The following is an 18,472-nucleotide window of genomic DNA, read 5'->3' as shown; positions in this document are numbered from 1 at the left end:
CGTCGCCCGCGGTCGCTGGGGCCGGGGCCGGCCCGGGACCAGCCCGCGAGTCGCGCCCGCGTCGGCGGACTGCGGAGTTGTAAAGAAGTCGGCGGCCGCAGTGGCCGGGCGGGGCAGGGCGCGCTCCGCCGCGGCCAAGGACACTGGAGTTTGCGAGTCCCCGCCCGCGCGGCGCCTCCCGCCCTCCCGCCGCGGCCCGCCGGACTCCCCGGGGCCGCCGAGGCGGGGCCGGGCGGCCGCCGCTGCGAGAAGCGCATCTCTCTCCCTCCTCCCCTTGCCTGCCTCCCTCTCCACCTCTCATCCCTCCCGCCTCCTCTCCGCCCTCCACCCCCCCCCCACCCCGCTCCTTTTTCTGCTCCCCAAGTGAGCCCGGCGCGCGAGAGGCAGGCGGGGCGGCGCGGAGCAGGCAGCCCAGCGCGCTCGCCCACCGCCCGCTCCGCGCAGCTCCCGCCACCGCTCCAGTCGCCGCCGCCGGCGCGCCGGAGGGAGCCCAGCATGGCCGGGTCGGGCTCGCAGCGCCGCGCGTCCCGGGGGGCCTCGGCGCTCTTGGCCGCCGCGCTTCTCTACGCCGCGCTGGGGGACGTGGTGCGCTCGGAGCAGCAGATCCCGCTCTCCGTGTAAGTGCCGGGTCCTGCGCCGCCCCGGGAGGGGACCCGACCGCCCGCGACCCGCTGCGCCCAAGTTTGGGCGCCTGCAGGTGCGGCTGGGGCAGGACCTGCCGCGGGCGTCGGCCTCGCCCCTAGCACCTGCCTTCTAGGATGGGCGTCGGGCGTTCGGGCTGGGGTGGGATCCTTTTGCACCCTCCCCCCCCTCAGGTTGGCAAGTAAGACCGGGAGAGGCTCACCTTAAGTGACAGCACCAACTTTGAAGCCTGTTTACCGAACCTAACTTCCACGGGCCGGTTATTTATCCCCCTCTTTGCTACCTTGCCAGCTCACTTCTTTTCGGGGGAGGGGGGATGGGTGGATTTCTTCCGACTAGTATTTGCCAGGTGGTGTCCAATTTGGGTGGTCAAGTTCTCAGGCAATTATTCAAACCGAATCCAGTAATTTTAAAAGATCGCCCGGGAGACTTAGCGCATCCTGAACTATGTGACCCCCGTGCAGGGCCCCCCCCCCCCCCACTGCCGCTGAGCTCTGCAGTTTGGTGCTGGCAGTTTCTACCAAGAAGCTTTTTCTTTCTTTTTAAAAATGTTGTATCGCCCAGCTCCTTTAGGCACAGCCCTGTGTGTGCGTGTGCGTGCGTGTGGACTGTGACACGGGTATTACATTTTTTTCTGTGCCCTTTTCCCCTGCAGGGTGAAGCTCTGGGCCTCCGCTTTTGGTGGGGAGATAAAATCCATCGCTGCTAAGTACTCTGGTTCCCAGCTTCTGCAAAAGGTAAGGTTTCTGTGGTGGCAGGAAGGGATGATTTTTCCAGCACAGAAAATGGAGGCAGATTTAGTTTTCCAAACAAACGTGAACCCCTAGTAGCATCAGTTATCAGAGGTGTCGCTTCTCCCCCTGTTTCTTGGCAATGTTCTGTGCAGTGACTTCTCCCTACCAACCAGTTATTTTTAGATGACACTTGATTCTAAACACAAAGAAGATCAGGATACTCAGTGCACTGTCCTGACTGGGGCTCGGAAGGAAGCTGAGTGATTTTGCATGGCTCTCTCAGAGTCGTATTGCTGCTTCAGTGTAAGAGCGGAGGCTAACTTCGTCCAAGGGGCAGAATCAGTGCCTATCCTGTGATGTCTTTCCCCTTGCCTGCATTGGAGGCTGGGGTTCAGCGTATCAGAGACAGACGCTGTACTATTGTTTGTCATCCCTGCAGTCCTACCATCCCCATTATTCCCCAGTCATCTAGACCCAGGGCTGGGATGCATTACATCATTACAGATAAGGAGAATGAATGTGGTTATCTTTCCACTCAGCTGCACTGCTGGGTAATAACCTATGAGAGTAGTCCACAAACTTAAGAAATGGGTCTGCGTCCATATAATTCTGGAGAGTAATGAGAATGGAAAATTGATTATTAGGCTTTTATCAGAAGCTGCATCAATTTTAATTCCAACAGGCAGCATTATGCTTAAAATTACATTGTGAGATATATGGTTCTTCACCCTCCCCTTCAGGAAATAAAGGAAAAAAATGGTCTGTGGAGGAGAGATTAGAGGAGTTAAAAGGATTTCAAGTTAGCAAACCAACAGGATTAATCCGAGTATTCTCTCAGAGATAGAAAATAAGATTGGCCTTTAGGGGAGAATTCTCTGAAAATGGGTACAAACAGCTTAAATTGTTAAGTTAACTTTCAAGCATTTTAAAATGTGCTTTTTGGGCCAATGTAACATATGTGTTATGCATGCTGCCTGGTAACCAAGTACGTACTTTATTTATGGCATTCCGCTTCAGAGAGTAGCATTTTTGGGGACATTATATGAAACACTTTGTCACATGAAATCCAAATATCACAATAAAGCTCCAGCCCACAAAGGAATGACAGAAGTTATTCTGGCTTTAAAAATTGCCAATAACCATATTCCTTAAAACTGTGGAAAGATTGTTTGCTGAACCCAGTTATTTGGAGGAGTTCATGAAATTATAGGGCAGCTGATAAGAAACTCCAGGCTCTGGCGATGTGTCTTTGTGGAAGATGATAATGTACGTAGGTGCACCCACCAATTTCCTGCTATTCTGTTAATCTGGACCAGTCTATACCCTGCCTTGGCATTTTGCCCACATGTCAACTGTTTTATGTGAGGAGTTCTGTGCTCTTGCATTGCCCCTGTATTTTCCTTATGCTTTTATACAAAGAGAAAATTTTCTATAACTTTAAAGAGATATTTCTCATCTGCATGTTATAGTTTAGTTGTAACAACTCTGAAAGAATTTCTTCAGAGCCTGTCGATGCTGGTTTGGTTGTGCTTATGTATCTCATGTTTTGTAGGAACACATGAAATGTGATTTTTCCTTTTCTCTAAAGTTGTATGTGCTTCAGTGTGCGCGTGTGCGCGCACGCGCGCACGCACACACACTCACACACACACATTCTGCACAAAACCCCATCATCCCTATTACTGGCTACTGTGCAATAGCAAATTAGAGACAACTAAAATGCTTCTCTTACCTTCTCATTAGCATCCTTCCTGATATCGAATTCACAAGCCTGGCTTTGCTTTTGTCATGTTTGCAGCTTGACAATTGTGTAATTATTTCCAGCTGTTTATGGCTTTGTTGTCATTTCTTGCTGTTGCCTGGCATTTTGTAAATCTGATTTAAGGGAAGGTAAGGTGTTGCTTGGCATTAGGTTCCACAGGGGGGTATCTGCTCTTGCACTTGGGTTGTAGTCCTCTGCCATGGACTCCTGAAGTACCCTGAAGTACCTTTGACTTGCCAGGCAAGGACTTCTGTGAATGACGGGCAGTGCATGTGAGACAATTAGGGAGCATTTTTGCAGGTGTCTTTCGGCTCTTAGTACATTGCCTCCCAAATATGAGTGTATTTTAAAAGTGAGCAAAACCATAGATTTAGAGAGTTCAGAGTATGAATGGGATCTGAAGTACTCCAAGTGTGATCAGCATCATTTGGAAAAGCAATGAGACAGTTGCTCTTCTTTTGCTTATTTTCCCGTTTCTGCCTATTCATTTGTATGAGGAATTACTTCCCTAAGTACAAATTCTGTACACCCTTCAGTCACATCACTGCATCCTTATCAATTAAGTTACTCTCCAATGAGTTGGAAAACTTGCTTGGAAAATGCATTAATACTATATTAAGGGGACTCAATAGTGACAAGGCTGTGTTGCATAATAAATTATAATTGCCCTTTTTAGGCATGGATATTTAAACTTGATATTCAGTTAAGTAAGGTAAACTACACCATTATATGATTTTATGCATTCTATATAGTGTCTCTAATTGACACTTCATGTTATGAATTGATGTAATATGTTCAGTTTTAGTATAGGAGTTAGTCATTTTTGCACTAAGGCAAAAACTTTACAAAGTAGTTACTGTGAATATAAATAAGCTAATAATTGGCCCTCTATTTTAAGGTGTTTGGAGACTGGGAAAACTGCCATTTTGGTAACAGGTTTTTATTAGGTAATGTAATTTGAGGTAGCAGTATTTTCATTGAATTCATCAACATAAATACAAACGTTTAACAACGTACCTCTGTCATGGCTGCAGAAAGGGAACTATTTCATGAATTGTGTCTCTGACAGATGCCATGGTTTTCCCTCCTTTACTTTTGGATGATATATTAGGTACTGACTGCCAGAATTTCCCTGTTTTTCCTTCCTTTTGTCTTTGCCGAGCTCCAGAATGGCAACCTACTAGTCTGGTGTAAAGAAGGTATTTTTTATATTATAAAACACAGTAAGCTTCAGCGAAGTTGTGTTTTCAGTACAGAACAGAAGAACATGGGACTTATCTTTTGGACTTGGAGTGAATCGCAAGTGGTTTTTGCAGTTGTTGCAGATGAAAAGAAAGCACTGGCATGCTGTGCACCTCTATGGTCCTTACATCGCTGGCAGATACTGCAGGGGTTTCGAATCACTTCAACTTTTAATTAACTTTCCTTTTTGACATATTCATTCCAGAGTTCAGTTGCCTCAGTCTTGCTTCATTTTTCCTGAAGGTTGCACTTTATGTGGGTTCTTTTGGGGAGCCATGGTTTCAGTACCTTTCAATTTGGGGATTCAGTGAGAGCCTTCTCACAGGTCTGCTAATAGAGGCTGTTAAACTCCTGCGCTCCACATCTCTAACATCCACAATAAAATACATTAACTGGCGTGATCCTCATCTCATCTTCCTGAGGGAGAATTTGATAGGAGCTGGGATTTTCATTCTGTTTAGTCCTGCACTCAGGGAATGCATGTTCATGGGGATGCTGGGTTCCAATTACGTTTTCCAGAACTGTGATGATAGATACACAAAGGAAATACAGGTAGTGCATGTCTGTGCCTTTAATGGTAGCAAACAATCGACATGCCTCCTGTAGCACTTACCAAACACATACTTCTTGGAATGCACAACCAGGTTTTTGCGTCATCAACTACTTATTGAGACAGCAGCTTTAATATAGAAACCTGATGTCTCTGCAGGACAGAGTCAGCAAAGTAAAAGGTTGGTTCTTTAAGTCATTTTGATAATTATGACTTTTCATCAATGATAGAAATCAATGGACTTTAAATAATTAAATAGGAGTACTCACATATCAGGAATAGGGTAGTGCTGCTGTGCTGCCTGTAAGAAGCCTGACACCCTACAGATTGCTTTTATGAAGGACACACTACTTGGTCGAACATTTTCGTTGAATAAACACAGTTATTTGTCATCTTGCAAGATTAATGAATTCAACTTGGGCTGCTGATGCTTTCATTCATGGCACCACTTCATTTACTGGACTTTCCCCTGTAGATAATTTTAAAAAGTCTTGAAAACTCTGAAACGACAGTTTTCAGTCTTCAGTGGTAATTTATTTGTCTCATTAACCAATCCCCAGGACATTAGCAAAGAAGGGTACACCATTTAGAAGTCATCTTTCCCATGCATACTGATTGCATTGGTGAAGTCGATGTCCTGATCAAGTTCTTTTTGTATGATTTTACTATGATTTTGCCAGAGCCCATGGATCATTTCTTTTTCTTTTTCTTGGAATTTGTTTTCTGCCAGATATACTTATGCTTTCCTTTTTCTCTCATTAGAAACTGCTGCAACCTGTGTTGCTCAGATTTGCAGATACTAGTCAAAAGTAAGAAAATGAAAACACATGCTTGGTTTTCTTGTAGGAGGCAAATTTTCAGATATTTATTCCTGTGGCTATTAATTTTGCTCAATTACTATGGTAATCTTAGGCTGCTTTTATTTTATATGATACTTTATTTATTATAACACCAATGTGTTTTTAAGCAAATACATGAATACCAAACCACCTAGTAATTATAAAATCTGTCTAGCATGGGCAAACACAGTTAATGTTTCCAGTTTGTGATGAAGACGTAACCATGTACCAGGATCAACAAAAACAAAAAAATGTGAAGCTATTACCTTGAGCACCTGTGGCCCTGCCAGGTGTCTCAGTGTCTTGCGGTTGGAAGCACACACTAATGGAAATTCAAGTTTGGGATTTTAATCTCTTTTTAGTTTTTGATTGGTCCTCACTTGGTGTCTAGGGCTGCCACCAACGTTGATCATCAAATGACTGGGTGTGTTGGGTTTACTTCAAGAGCATACATTCTCCCAAGGATGCTTTGTTTCAGGTCTGTCATCAATCTAGATTTGCCATCATAGTTGCTGACAGATGGGCTTTCTCTTAATTCTAGTGCATCTCTCTGTCAGAAGTGGGTGGCATTTATTTCAGGGGTCCCCCCATCTTTTGCAGTCACAGTGCTTGTTAAAACAGCCTCTCGAGGTGGGACCAACAGCATCTTCTAGACAGAGACTCTTAGCAGATTGTGTGTTCCCTGGGACACTCTGGCTCGACTTAGAGATGTGCTGTGGCAGAGACTGAGAAAAAATTAAATAGACGCTATAAATGCCAGCCTATGAATTAGCATCTGAGATTCCTCCCCTTTTAATGTAATTTTTATACAAGTGTTACAGTGGCCTATGTTTCATCCCCAGTGACTAGCAGTGATACTTCTGTGTCTCATTCAACAAGAGGAAAAATTCCTTGTGTCAGACTTCTGGCAGCATTGATAGAATCTTCATCAGCCCTCTTCAGTCCATTAAACAAAAGTTAACTTCTCCATCAAGGAAGAAATGATTGTCAAGGGAGAGGAGAGTACTTGATTTCCCTTGATTTTGCAGTGTTCAGTGACCCCCTGTCTCCACCCGAGGTGGTGGTTTCTGAAATGTACGTTCTGCAATGTAAAGCTGGATTCAGAGACAGCTCTGTGACCTGGGCCACCACTCGCCCTGGGCAGATTAAGCATCTGTGCAACCAATGTGTTTTAGGGGATCTCTGTGTACATACCCAGCATGTCTGCTTTTCAGAAGGAAGTTATTTGACAAATACAACTTTGAAAAGGGTCCAGTATATTTTCAACAAAGAGTATACATTTCAGTTTCCACTCGCTTTGAACAATACTCAGTAGGTATTCATCCTATTGAGGCTGTTTAAATAAGGCATTAAATTCATAAGGTGTACCTGACTTGGGTCAGGGGATCCTGATGTTACTTCAATTAAAATATGTACATACAAATTTATTCATTCAGAAGATGCATTACATTTATGAGTTGCAGAGCTTCCCAGTTACCCCAAATCAAGATGATGAAAAGTAAACAACCCAGATGCCAAACTATTAATGGGTACTTCAAGGCCATATTGGAAAGGAGAGTATTATCTTTTGACAATAAACAGATGGCTCTTTCTTTACTTTGTGCACTTCAGAGTATTTAGCTTGGCTCCCAGTATTGGAAAACAGCACCTTCCCAAGGTTAAAAGAGCTGTTATCCATGTACATGATCTGGACAGGCAAGTTGGGCAGGGCTGTCAGTGGCTTGGGTTCACAGAACATACCTCTGGTTATGCATTTTAGGTGAAGTGAGCGCCAGTCAACATTTAGGGCTTGCCTATGTCATCATACTTACTGTATGTGTGAGTGTGAGTGTGTGTGTATATGTGTGCACACGTGTGCCAATAAAAATAGATGTGCTTGTCATGGAAAGTGCCAGATGACAGGGAAGACTGTTCATGTCCTCTTGGATTGCTAGAGAGAGTGATTTGAGAGCGAATCAGGGTGCAAGGACACACCCGAGCGACTCAGTCCATCTTCCCAGATTTGTCCACCAACTGACGTTGTGCAGGCAGCTGGAAACTGAGGCTCTCTGGAGACCAGAAGCAACTATGTAATTTGCAGAGCCCCATTTGAAAGGAAAATATGGGACTCCTTGCTAAAAATTGATGAGGAATTTCAAGATGATAATAGCAGAACATTAAATCAAGCCCAGGGCCTGGGCAGAGCACCCTGCGGGGTAGACCGTCCTCATTTTGGCTTTCTCTTTTCCCTGCTGGGTAGCTTGTCCTCTCAGCCTAGTTTAACAATCCAGCTGCAGTCAGTCTGGGAGACTTCCTTTACCCATCTTTGTTTGTCATAATAGGTCAAGAGCTGGAAGCATTTTCAGAGACACACAACCTTGGAGGATGCAGGGCTGTTAAAGGAAGGGTCATTGACCTAGGAGCACTGGAATCTTTCATCTTCCATTTTCTGTATGCATTTTCTGAGTGGCCTTGGGCAAACCGCTCAGTCTAACAGTAAAAACAAGTAGCTTCCCTTGGCAGTATCTGCCTTTCAGGTACTATGATAAGTGCTTTACATATGTTTTTCCCATTAAATACTCCTAAAAGCCGAATGAGGCAGGACTACCATTCACCCCATTTCATTGATTCAGAAGCTGAGGCTTACAGAAGTGTAACAGCCTCCCTGAGGTGACCCAGCCAGGCTTCCGAGTCTGCTCATCTGTAGGATTACATGAGGAAAATTACTTTAGAAATGAGATGAGCCTGAGATAACAGCTGTGGGATGCAGTTTTGAATCCCATAGACTTGGTTTTGAGTCCCAGATCTGCCGTTCCCTAGGTGGCTCACCTTGTTTCACATTTTTGAACCTGCACCATTAAATGTGAAAGGTACTTTCGACCTTATAGACTATGATGGAGATTAGCTGAAATAAAATATGCGAAGTACCTAGCACAGTGCCTGACACGTGACAGCTTCCCACCGGTGAGTTGCTGAGGTCACATTGGTTGCAGGATATGAGTACAGGCTGTTCAGATAACCTGCACTGAGCCTCTGTGTGGCTGGGTCCCTGCACCCATGGGGGCTGATGAATGAGCAAGTGCACGAAGGGTGAGTGAGGACCGGGTGCTGGCATGTAGGATGCTGGCATGTAGGGTGGCCATCCCACCAGGCATCTGACGGGGCGGACTGCGTGGAAGCAAGTCCTTAGGAGCGGGAGAAGGCTACAGTGGATAGCTGCTCCCCTGGCATTCACTTTTATCCCTTAGGTCAGCTCCTTTCTTCCTGAGGATCAGAAAGATGCCCCGAGGACCCCCCTCACATGCAGAATCAGGGCATGAAGAGCCACCTTCTTGGCTCACCTTGCCACCTAAGTGGTGGGCCCAGTATAGGGATGACTCTGTTGGCCCCACTGCACAGAGTGAGTACTGGAAGCCTCCAGAGAGCCCAGCACACCAGAAAATTTTCCTTTGGTGGACGTGTATTGCAAAGATTGCAAAGCCTGTTGTGGACACTCATGAGTCTCTGCCCTCTTGGACAACATTCCAGGCATTTCCTCCAGTTAGTGTTTTTCCTGCTTAGCCTTGGAGGACTCAGATTGCTCCCTGTGGTTTCCTGGGGGAGCAGCACTGGATGCATGGCGTGGCAGGGTGGAACCCTACCTTGCTGGGCAGGGTAGTCTTTCCTGCAGTCAGAGGGCAGGATGCGGTGGTGTGGGGGCTGCTGTCTGTCACCAGCTCACAGGACGCACTGGAGGGCATTCTGCATTCCTTGGCTCTTCCCGCAGATCCTGCCTTCCTCCTCCTTAGAGCTTCCTTGGCACCTTCTGTTGTGTTTTGGCCCTGAGCATCTGCAGTCCTGTGCTTAGCTCCTTAACAATGTCGAATGAGAGGCACTCACCACCCCTCTTTGTGTAAACACAGGTACCAACACATTGAAGCCTTGAGGGGTGGCTATTGTAGTTGTGTATCTTTACAAACTGTTTATACACAAAGCCATTATAATCTACACTAAAAGCCTTGAAGAAGTCAGTAAGAAAGTATGCCAGAGTTTTTGGTGGCTCCACTTGAACCACAGAAAAGTACCCAAAGTGTTTGTGTCCATGAAAGTTAAGACCCACAAGGTCAAGTTCACTGGTCAAAATCCACTAAATTTATAACCAGTTTGGATTAAACAAGAGAATGTGATCAGACTGGAGAGGAATGAAGTGGTCATTCATTCTTTGCATTAAAGTAGATAATGTGAGGCATCATCTTAGTTCCACTTGGAGGTGGCTGGAGTTGCCCCTCTCACTGGAGGACTTGCAGTGCGGAATGGGGGCAGCTTGACATGTGCTGAGACTGGGACATGAGCAGGTTTTGTTTTGACCCTACGGCATGTGCCATAGAGTGGCATGATGCCTCCCGGCACAGACTTCAGGCAGGCCTGCAGGAGGGCTGCAGGGTGAGCAGGGTGCTAGGCCGGAAAGCCAGGCCCTCGCCGTTTTCTTTCCCCCAACGGTGCTGTCCTCCTTAGGTGGAGTTTCAAGAAGTGTGCTTTTTTGGCAGTGGACACCGACTTTGAACCCCCACAAACCTGGGAAGAACTCCCTTGGTGTGGAAACCTCCAGTATTGGCTGTGATCCAGGTGGGACAAGAATGGTTTCCAAGGGAGGGTGGGCAGGGTTGACCGGTGGGGTCCTGGCTGGCAGGGGAGAGGTGGAGGTGTCGTCATCGGGCAGCCTGTGCCTCTTCTCAGCCTGGAAGGTGGAACTGCCAAGAAAGAGAACAGCCTTGCTGAATCCTGAGCAGGAGCCAGTCTCAGCCAAGAGAGGGGGATGCAGCTGTTCCGCAAAAGCCAGGAGCCAGTTCCCCATCATGCTTAACTCAAAAAGCCAAACCTGCTCTTTATCTGCTGTGTCAGGGGCCGAAGTATGGCCTGCATGTGCGGTATACTCTTGATGCTTTGATGTATTTTCCTGAGATTTTGGTGTTCTACAATTAAGATGGAATGGGAGGTTTAATTGGCCTGTGGCATTCCCCCACAACTAGACCCTCCCATGCTGTAAACTTGACCCTGCATTTTCTTCTCTATTTCTTGACAGTTGCTAACTCTTGACTCCCAGGAGGGAACCAAGTATCTGACTTTAGAAGGATCTAGATTTCAATTACAGAGAGCCATGCATAGCTGAAAACCGAAAAGGGATTTTTAAAAAGAGCACTGGCTTTTGCGTTCAATTTCCTCTGCCAGTCACTTGTTTTACTTCCCTGGACCTTGGTTTGTGCAAGCGACAAAGTGGAATAGGAAAAGAGTTGTGTTAGAGGGCTTGGGGGAGGATCAAATGAAGTATTTTAGAACAATACGTGGCATGTAAGGAACCTTAGTTCTCTGGCTACTTCCCTTTATAGCGTTGTACTTCATTATTAATGACGAGCAAGAGAGACTGCTGGAATTTTAGTCACTGTGATCCCAGGACTAGTCTATAAAATTGAGGCAATGTCTGTCATACACATTTAATGTGACAGGGGCACAATGGCAAACAAAAGCATTTGTTATGTCTCTAAAGAGATGGATTTTCCTGCTTCCCCCAATTTCCTATTCCTTTCCTTTGTACAGTCAAGGTGGGCAGCTGTGGGATTTGGGTTTGTTCTTGCAATAACATTGCACTGTAATTTGCAAAGCAAGGTGAGAGTCAGAAATACCGGGCAGGCGTTTGGCTCTTTGTACCTGTACTATCCATAATGCCTTTTCCATTGTGCTTTGTTGAGGCAGAGGCAGAAAAATATTGTAAAAAGAACAATAGGTGTGGGAGGTAATAAATCCATTGGCGGTAGGAAGTCTTTGGCCACGAGTCATAACATATAGCTTAACTCTTAGCCTCCCACCAGTCTCCATTATCAGTGAAATTTCTGTCAACACAATATGATCTCATCATGTACAAACAGCTCAACAGGCATAGGTTTTTGCCCCAAGAACATAAATAATAGTCCTTTGGCTTCTGGGATGGTAATGCTGAAGTCTGAATGTGCTTTCTTGTTGGTTTTGGCCTGTGCCCCTGTCGGGATGCTCTGCCTTTGCATGCCGGCACCAGGGCACACTTTGGGGAACCACTCACCTGAAACCAGGAAAGGGCGCGTATGCACACATGCCTGCCTGTGCGCGTGTTAGCAGACATGGGCTGTTTCCCTCTGTTGATAAAAATTGGCTACTGCTTTACAATCTCAGGGTCTCCGGCCAAGGGCCTCCTCAGAACATCAGGAGTCGTCTGATCCCCTGAAGTAAGATGTAATCCTCTCAGGAAAGGTCTCACAGCTCACTAATCTTTTGAAAAAAGCCAACAAGTCACATTTTCCAGAACAGGAATTTCAGAATTATGGAGCTATAGCTCCATAAGGATTTCCTCCTTATATAGCAAGATTTTCAGGTTTTTTTTTTTTTTTTTGCATGAAATAAATGCCTTGTGAATGATAGGCAAGAAATATGTGGACTTAGGACGAAATCAGAGGATCATTGATTTTTTAAAAATCTACTTTTAAGGGAGGGGTTGTTGGTCTTGGGATGACAGAACTGTGCAGAGGTGAGAGTCTGAATCTGAATCAGCTGATCTGGGTTTGAATCGGATGCTACCACTGGTGGGTCCTGTGACCCTGACAAGTCAGTTGCAGGCCCTCAGTGTCCTCCTCTGTCCAGTGGGCACAGCAACACGAACTTCTAGGGTGCAGTTGAAATGTCCAGATGAGAAGGTGCCCATGGGATGCTCAGCGATAGGCATCTCAGGGGAAGTGTTTGAAAGTGGGCTATTGTTGCTATTATTTCCCCAGGGGCTGTTCCCACATACCAGAGCATGTTGGCTGCTGAAGACAGCAGTTGGTCCACTTGGGGGAGAATTAAAACCAGGCCATCTGGAGGCATTATTTGGGACCTCCACTAAAGCTGCCCATCACTGAGCCCCCTGACGACTTTATAGAAAGTAATAATAATGATGATGCAAGTACTTGTGTTTTGTGCCAGCTGCTTTATTTGTTTCATCTCATTTAAATCCTCACAACCTCTCGTGGGGTTGGTTCTAACATCTTGTCCGTTTTAGAGATGCAGAAATGGAGATAGAGTGCTGCTAGCCCAAGACCTCACAGCCCCATGCGGCAGGGGTAGGCTTGGGACCTACATCATGTGATCCTGTGCAGGTGCCTGGCAGGTCTGAGGGAGAACAGCTCGTGTTCCCCAGGACACAGCATTTCCTCTGTGCTTTGGTCTCAGGCTGTGCTTTGGTGTGGGCTCATCAGGCAGGTTGGAGGAGACTTCTTCCTCGCCTTTCATCCTTTCACCAGCTGAGTTCTTATTCTTGTTTGGGTGCATTGTCATTTTGCTTTCATAACACAAGGAACAAGAGCTGAAATTAGGAGAGCATCAGTAGCCCTCCAGCTTTCTGTAGTTCTCTCTCTTATTATAATAAGATGCTGTCTTGTCTTTTGATTTCCTTTGAGAGTCAGCCCTCCCAGTAGCCCCACTCAGTAGGTCTGATTCTTAAGAAACCTTTCGGAGATACTCATTGAATTTGGTTAAATCCCCTTTTGTGTAGCCCCCATTATGGTAACACACGATCATGTGGAAAAGCCACCTTGAGTTCTGGGACCTTGAATGAAGGCAGATCTGATTGTGAGATCCAACTTGGCTTTTCTTAGGCCTCAGGTTCCTTATCTGTACAATGGGGTCATAGTGACAACCCACATACCCATGTGGGGTGTTAACAGTCTGCACACAGAACTCAACATCCTGGACATGCCCAGTATATTTAACTTTGCTGTCCCCATTCTTTGTCTTTCCTGGGTGTTTGCAGGTGCTTTTATTTTCTTGGAGAAACCACAGTTTTGTTTTTCTGCATGATTGACAGTGTGAAGGCCACAGCCCACTAGGGTTGATTTTATTTTGCATGGAATGAATCTAGCAGATCTGTCTGTGCCCCTGGCAGGTCTGGGGCTGTGTGATACTCCAGAGGACTCCTTATCTCTTTCTGTGGGGAGGGGCCAGTGTGTAGACTGGTAAGGTAGACCTTATATTCCCCTAAGGCAGGCTTGTTCCTTCTGATGGGAGAGGGCACCCCTTTGGCACTTAGCACCGGCCTGTCTTTGGAGTGGGCTTCAGGGGTTGTGTGTACATGTATGTTACAGAAAAACAAAAGCACAGCCTTTCCTGGTGCTCAAACCCCAGCGAGGGGGGCATCGGCCAAGAGCTGGGTCCTTTCTGTGGGTCCTTTACCCATTCACTCTCCAGTGCGGCGTCTCATGAGTCCCTAGCTTCAGCCGTGGATGCTGCAGAAAGTCAGGGGCTGCCTCTCCCAACAGCCATCCAGTTCCAAAGCCCTGCAGGCGGGTCCCTCGCCCACAGCCCTCTTAGTGCCAGCAGGGACTGCCAGACAGTCAAACCAGCTGATCCTTGTTTCTCCCAGCCTGCAATCCCCTCCTTCTCCCTGGGGGGTCATCCCAGCCCACCGTGGTCAGCACCCTGAAAACATGATGAAGGCTCCTGGAGAAGCTTTCCAGCTGGCCTGCGGGTCCCCGCGCCTCTGCAGTGCCAAGCCCAGCAGCTGCTATGGGAGCACCGCAGTGCCGGGCAGGAGCACCGCAGTGCCGGGCGGGTGCACGAGGGGCACCAAGCGAGACTGATGGGGCCGCGCCGCAGCCGCCACCGCCACCGCCACCGTCAACCTGGGGGAGGCAACTCGGCAAAGGCAATTAGGAAGCTGCTGCAGCTAATTCCATGAAGCATTCGAACGCCACATTCCCAGTGACATTAGGGAGAAATGTGAATTTTAATTTCCATTCCTTTCACCTTCCCATGGGGTCATTACCTGGCCTTCTGTGAGGCTCTTGCAGCATCAGGAGGTTGCACCACATTTGCCGAGCACTAATTCACCTTCTTACTGTGCTTTCCTTTTATATTTGTTTGCTTGTTTGCTTGTTTGTTTTTTATATCCCTGGGGCTGGATTTCTGAGTCTGTGCAGTGCAGACCACAGGGAGCTGCTGCTTCTGCTGCTGCATGTACCTGCAGCATCCTTGGAGCAGCTCTGCCCACACTGGGGCGACATCTGGCTGAGCCTACCTTGTCTGGCACCAACACCCAGGAGGAAACCTTGTCATAGACAAGTTTGGGTTATTAGCATTTGTGTCCTGCAGGTGCAGTTGTCCTTTCAACCCCAGGTCTGGCCCCTGGCATGTGCTAAGAGCTGCACCAAGTGTGGCCTCTCTGAGATGAGGAGGAACAGCTGGCTTGGAAGTGGGAATTAAATTATATGGATTTAATGGGGACAGTTTTGCCAAAAGACAAACTCTAGTCCCCACTTCCTTGAGTACAGGCCCATGGAGCATTGTGCCTGGACGTTTTCAGAGGCACCTTCCTGCGTTTTTACTCTGTGGAGTCGGTGAGGCTTCTGGGATGATTTTTGTTCACCCTGTGTCACGCCTGGAGTCTGCTCTATGGCCCATAGTGACCAGAATCTGTTGCACACCTTCTGCTTGCCCTCTGACTACCCACTCGAAAGGGAATAAGAAGACCTCCTAGCTGGGGCAGGTTTTGAGATCCAGCCCCTTCAGTGATGGGTGCCTGGGGTGGTTGGTAGCATACCTGAGTCTTACAGTGATTTGGGAATGGGCCAGGCTCTGAGCACTGGCCTTTTCACCCCTAGCTCCCAGCATATGCACTGATCAGGGTGTTTGGGTCACAGAGGGCAGGAAGGCTCCACATCCCACGGCAGGCTTCTTAGAGGACAGAGAGGCAGCCTCTAGCCCCATGTCTGCTTGCTCCTTGTCCCACAGCTTTCAGAGTTCTCCTGCCAGACTCCCCAGGAAGCCCGCTGTACTTGACCTTGCAAAGGGCCTTATTTGAAACCTTTCCTCTGGTTTAAGATGGCATTTAAGCCTGAATTTCACCTATACAAATTTTTTCTCCCCATGAATCTTTTTTTGATAGTCCGAAACTCCCACTGTGTCATTGGATAAGATTCCCCTTATTAACACTATCTACAAAAGTAAAGCGAGTGGGGGACAGAACAATTAGTCAAGCATTTATTCAATGCCGATAAACCCATCTGGAAACCGGAGGCCTCAGACTTCTCCTTTCCCACATTAAAGGTCCAAGTGACCGAATGCTTTATTTTGGGTAGGATATCATGGTTTTGGAAAATCTTTAACTGTCTTAACAGACAAGAACACATTTGCTTTCAACCAAATGTTGGAAATGTTTTCTTCCCTCCCTCCATCCCCCTCCCTCTCTTCTTGCTTCAACAAACACCCATTGAATACTCAATGAGGCGTGCAGAGCTGCGGTGGTGCCAAAATCCCTTTGCTTCTGTGGCCACCTTTCGCGTCCTCACCCTGAATGCTTCGGTGACAGCACACTGCTCACATTCCCCAAACACATCAGGCTGTCACGCCTCTGTGCCTCGGTCCATGCCATTCCTGCTGTCTCCACTGCTGACCTCGTTGCCCTTGTCTGGCTACTGAACCCCAATTCAAGAGGATGTCAGAATTTAGCATCCAGAAATATCTCCTGGGGAGCTTATGAAAATGCATTATTCCAAGGTTCCACCCTCAAGAGATTCAGACTCAGTAAGCTTGGTCTAGGGCCCAGGAAGCTGCATTCTAACAGTCATTTTTGGTGAGTTTGATCTTGGTGGTCCAGGAACCATGCTTCAAGAAATGTTTTTTTTATATCCCTCTTCTGAGGAGGCTCTGAGAGAGACCAGTCATTCCCTCTTTTTCCAGCTGGGAGGAAATGTATGTATCTTCCCTCTGTGGTTTGCTTAAGTATCTGTGTGCATGAAGCCCTTGCTGTTCTGGCCATAGGCTGTGACCATGCCTGAAGCTGGTACTGGGTCCAGCCTTCCTCCATGTACATGGCGTGAATGGAGATGATCTTTTTAATAGGAATGACGGATTTGGAACAAGTCAGGCATTTTACATTTTAAGTACCCGGAAACACATCTGATTGTTGAAGCAGTTTATTTAGAAATCACTGAGCATAGTTTTGAGATGGAGGGACATTTGTTGACTTGTCACCAACGACTTTTCTTCTTACCAGATAGGTTACCAAGACCTGTGGTTACCAACCTTTTAGCAGAAAATTGTTTGGCGAACATCTCTATGGAAATAGCCACCTACTTCCATGAACGACTGCTCCTAATCTCTCTGCTACAAGAATTGCTCCCTCAGCTGGGCCCCAGACTGCATTTTTTTCTAAGTCGGTGGTTTTCAAACTTTATTTCCCATGGCCCAAAGTAAGAAATATATGGTTCGTTGCAACCCATTACACATGAGCTCACATGTGAAACACAAGTTTCATGAAACATGACTTAACCTTAATCCCTGCAGCACAGACTGGCCCATTCTATTCAACGGGACTCTGTTCTCCACCATTCTACCCTATTCTAGTCATTTTCGAAGGCCAGCTGTGACCAATAAATTGATTTACAACCCAATAAATGTGCTTTAAAAAGAGGTATTCTAAATGTTTCCTGGGTAAGCATAGGCTAGTTGAGTTTTATTCAAGTAGGTGATAGCTAGTGTTTCTCATCATGCTAAGTAAGCTCTCTGAATAAATCTCTTTTCACCTTCTCACGAATCCCATGAGTTATAGGTGAAGACACAGCAGTTCAGAGAGGTGAAGCGACTTACCCAAGGTCACACAGGTAATAAGTGGTGGCGTTGATTCTTGAACCCAGGGCTGTCTGGCTGTGCTGTCTGCACTCCTCTCTGTGTCTGTATTTGTCTTGCCTATTGCCAGTGGCCACCTGAGTTGATCCCAACTGTTACTACTGGGCTGCAGTGTGGGAAGTTAGAGGCAATATGTGGGAGGCATGACGGGGAGGAGTGGGGAGGAAACATGAGAGAAAGGGAGAGAATCAAAGAGGGAAACTCAGAAGCACGGCTTGACCAGTGGTTTTCAAAACACCTCATATTTCACTTGGCACTTACCAGATTTACAGTTTTTGCATCTCTGTTATATTTGCCGCCTCTTAGAGCGCTTATTGCCTTTGGTCTTCGTTGCTGTTCATGCTGGGTAGTTATTTGTTTTCTCATCTCCTTCTCTGACTAGATCATCTTGCTGAGATCATCTTGCCTTGTCCTTGGCTTGTCCAGGACCTGACCCGAGGGGAAGCCTCTCTAGTGTTTGGCATGAAGAGATCCTTTTATTTAATCCTCACAACTAACCCAAGAGTAGCTTCCCACGCACATGTTGTATTTGCAGAAACCGGGCCTAAGATCGTGACGCTAACGATGGAAGGGCCAGGTGGAAGACCCCACAGCAGTGATGCAGGTATAGCTGTTGTTCTGTTTCCGGGTTTGTTTTTTTTTTTTTTAGGATTAATTCAGTAATCCTACCTCCTCTCAAGAATTTATCCTCCAGGGCCTCCCGGTGGCGCAGCAGTTGAGCGCTGGGTTGCGAAGCTGCCCACAGCCTCTGCAGCGCCGGTTCGATCCCCGGCTGCCGGGTGAGGGTCCCACATGGCGCGCAGACCTCTCCTGCCGCCCGCTGCTCCCCTCAGCAGTGTACTTCGTCTGTCTGCCTGTTCTGCTCTCCGCTCTGGCTCTGGTGAATTCTCTCACCATCCCGCGCTTCTGACTGTACCCAGTGCTTGTACAAATAAATAAATAAATAAAAATAAATCTTAAAAAAAAAAAAAAAAGAATTTATCCTCTTACTACTGCAGCTGAGTTTTCTGAGCTTGCTTTCCTGGATTGTTTGTTTTGGCTGTTTGAACATGATGTG

General features: G+C 46.9%; 1 protein-coding gene across 1 annotated transcript in view; it reads left to right on the top strand.

Annotated features, from left to right (window-relative positions):
- Positions 1-495: 495 nt before the first annotated feature.
- CACNA2D3 (calcium voltage-gated channel auxiliary subunit alpha2delta 3) overlaps positions 496-18,472 on the top strand; it is a gene marked incomplete at both ends in the record, with an annotated part of 806,408 nt that continues 788,431 nt past the window's right edge. Inside the window, 2 exons of the mRNA XM_084248330.1 lie at positions 496-617; positions 1,298-1,379. Of these exons, the coding sequence (XP_084104456.1) occupies positions 496-617; positions 1,298-1,379 (204 nt within the window). The remainder of the gene's footprint in view (positions 618-1,297; positions 1,380-18,472) is intronic.

This window comes from Talpa europaea (assembly GCF_964194135.1).
Source record: "Talpa europaea genome assembly, chromosome: 11".
Classification (NCBI taxonomy): Eukaryota; Metazoa; Chordata; class Mammalia; order Eulipotyphla; family Talpidae; genus Talpa; species Talpa europaea.
Note: the sequence above shows the minus strand (reverse complement) of the source record. Positions and strands in the feature narration are given on the sequence as shown.